This window comes from Plasmodium gaboni (genome assembly GCF_001602025.1).
Source record: "Plasmodium gaboni strain SY75 chromosome Unknown, whole genome shotgun sequence".
Classification (NCBI taxonomy): domain Eukaryota; phylum Apicomplexa; class Aconoidasida; order Haemosporida; family Plasmodiidae; genus Plasmodium; species Plasmodium gaboni.
In genome coordinates this window covers 1-2,484 of record NW_017385222.1, presented here as the reverse complement: position 1 = coordinate 2,484, position 2,484 = coordinate 1, and the positions used below count along the sequence as shown (strand labels likewise).

Below are 2,484 nucleotides of genomic sequence, written 5' to 3'. Positions count from 1 at the left end.
ATAATAATAATGAAATAACACAGAAAATGGAATTACGGATATTAATAAATTAAAAAGGAAAATAAAATATATATATACAAATATATATTTAAAAACAAAATAATTAAAAATATATAAATAACTATATAATGTAAAAATTTTTTTTTTTTTTTTTTTTTACAACCATATATTTTTTTCTTATTATGTGTTTTTTATTTATAATATTTTTATATACCACTATAAAGCAAAATATAAGACATATACATATATATTTTTTATCATTTTTTTTTTCTTTTATATTTATAATTCTCATAATAAACATTTGTAACACAATAAAAATTATAACCTTATTAATTCCTTCTTTTTTAATTTTTTTTTTTTTTTTTTTTTTATGTTCACATATTCTAATTATTTCCAAAAAAAAAAAATTTCACCTTTTTATATTTAAACATTTTTTGTTCAAATTCATTCTATATTAATCATATTAATTTGTTTAATCCATTTTATTTTTTTAAATTGATATTTCCTTATTTTTTCATTTTATTTATTTTTCCTGAATTGGCCCTTGCATTTCCATTTCCTACTTTTGTTGTTGCAATTCCTACTTTTGTTGTTACATTTCCCACTTTTGTATTTGCACTTCCTACTTTTGTCGTTGCATTTCCTACTTTTGCATTTGCACTTCCTAATTTTGCATTTGCATTTCCTAATTTTGCATTTGCACTTCCTAATTTTGCATTTGCCTGTGCCCCTTTTGCATTTGTATTCCCACCTTTCATAATTCCTTTTAATGGCTGATTATTCATATTCGCATTTTTTTGTTCATCCATGTGTTTTTCATTTATCATTTCAGAACTCTTTTCAACTTTTTTTTCTACACTATTTTGTGAATTCTTTTCAGCAGTAGCTTTATAAGATGCTTCTAAAGCTTCAATATATGGTTGTACGCATATTTCAGCAATCCTTTCAGCTTCTTCTTCAGCCATTCTTTCGACTAAATGTTCAATATGTCTATCAACATCTTCGTCAGCATTTTCTCCATATGTTACCTTATAAACGTAATCAATTATTTGTGGTGGTCTATATGGTGGATAGTAATTTGATTGACCATAAGTTCGAGGATTGCTACTTCCTGGATAACTTCTTGGATAACTTCCTGGATAACTTCCTGGATAACTTCTTGGATAACTTCCTGGATAACTTCTTGGATAACTTCTTGGATAACCTCTTAAGGATATCTCATCATTAGGATTTGGTGTTCTTCTTCTTCTTAATTTCTTTTTTGGTAACTGCGATACCTTTGTAGGTAATTCAAGTATTACATTACATTCTTCTTGAACATCTAAGAAAGTTTTTCTCCAAAGAAATCTAATTGCTGTTATCAAAACTTTAAATTTATTTTTATCTAATTCATTTTTCATTATACATTTATTGAACACTTTATTCAAACCACTTTCAACAATATCTGCACCTAAATCTATACGTTCATAACATTTAACATATTTCTTGTTATTATAATTATTCATGATATTATTATTAAGTGGAAATTCGTCTTGAAATTTACGTAACACATTTTTTAAAACTAAATATCTTTCCTTCTCTGTCTCCATTACTTGATGCCACATATATTTCATAAAATCTATAATATCATCAGAAGAAAAATCCATATTATCAATTTCTTTATCGAATACATAATCTTTATCTTGAACAGAAACACCCATATATACACTAGTATAAGGTACTTTATTATGATCATTCCATAATTGATGTTTCTTTAAATCTTTCATTACTTTATTAGTATATTTCATTACATCATAATCACTCTCATCGGAATAACTTTGTCCACTACATATGTTGCACATATCAGGATATCCTCCTTCAACATTAGGGTTATAATAAATAAACCTTTCACTTAATTTTCTTGAGTATCTATTACTATATTGTAATTGATAACTAAAATTATTACTCTCACCCATACAAACATTCTAAAAGGAAAATATATAAATATATATGTATATTAACATAAATAAATATAAATATATATATATATATATATATATATATATATATATATATATTTATATATATTTATATTCTTTCAAATTTCATTTACCAAAATTACAATATATAACATTCCAGCAACTAACATAACAATAGGCTTAAAAAATAATGATTTAAAAGAACTTTCACCATTTTTATTTTTATTTTTCTCTTCTCCAAAATTACAATTACTACAGTTATTTATTTTTAAACAATTCATATCAAATACTGAATTATTTTTAATCAAATATAATGAATCAGTAAACCTCATTTTTAAAAAACATGTACATTTAATAATTGACCATATATAATATACACTATTTTTCTAATATTTATTTTGACTCTTTCCTTTTTTTTTTCACATGAATATAAAGTTATGTAAACATTATTTATTTACATTTAATAATAATAAAAGTACAATATATAATTTATTAAATATAATAAAATATATTATATATAATATAT

At 22.6% G+C, this 2,484-nt stretch overlaps 1 protein-coding gene across 1 annotated transcript; it reads right to left on the bottom strand.

Annotated features, from left to right (window-relative positions):
• Nucleotides 1-506: 506 nt before the first annotated feature.
• PGSY75_0004700 (lysine-rich membrane-associated PHISTb protein) lies at nt 507-2,290 on the bottom strand (the record flags this gene model as incomplete). The annotated part of the gene is made up of 2 exons (XM_018783181.1): nt 507-1,964; nt 2,093-2,290. 2 exons carry the CDS (start codon nt 2,288-2,290, stop codon nt 507-509), a joined length of 1,656 nt encoding a protein of 551 aa, XP_018639036.1.
• Nucleotides 2,291-2,484: the final 194 nt, after the last annotated feature.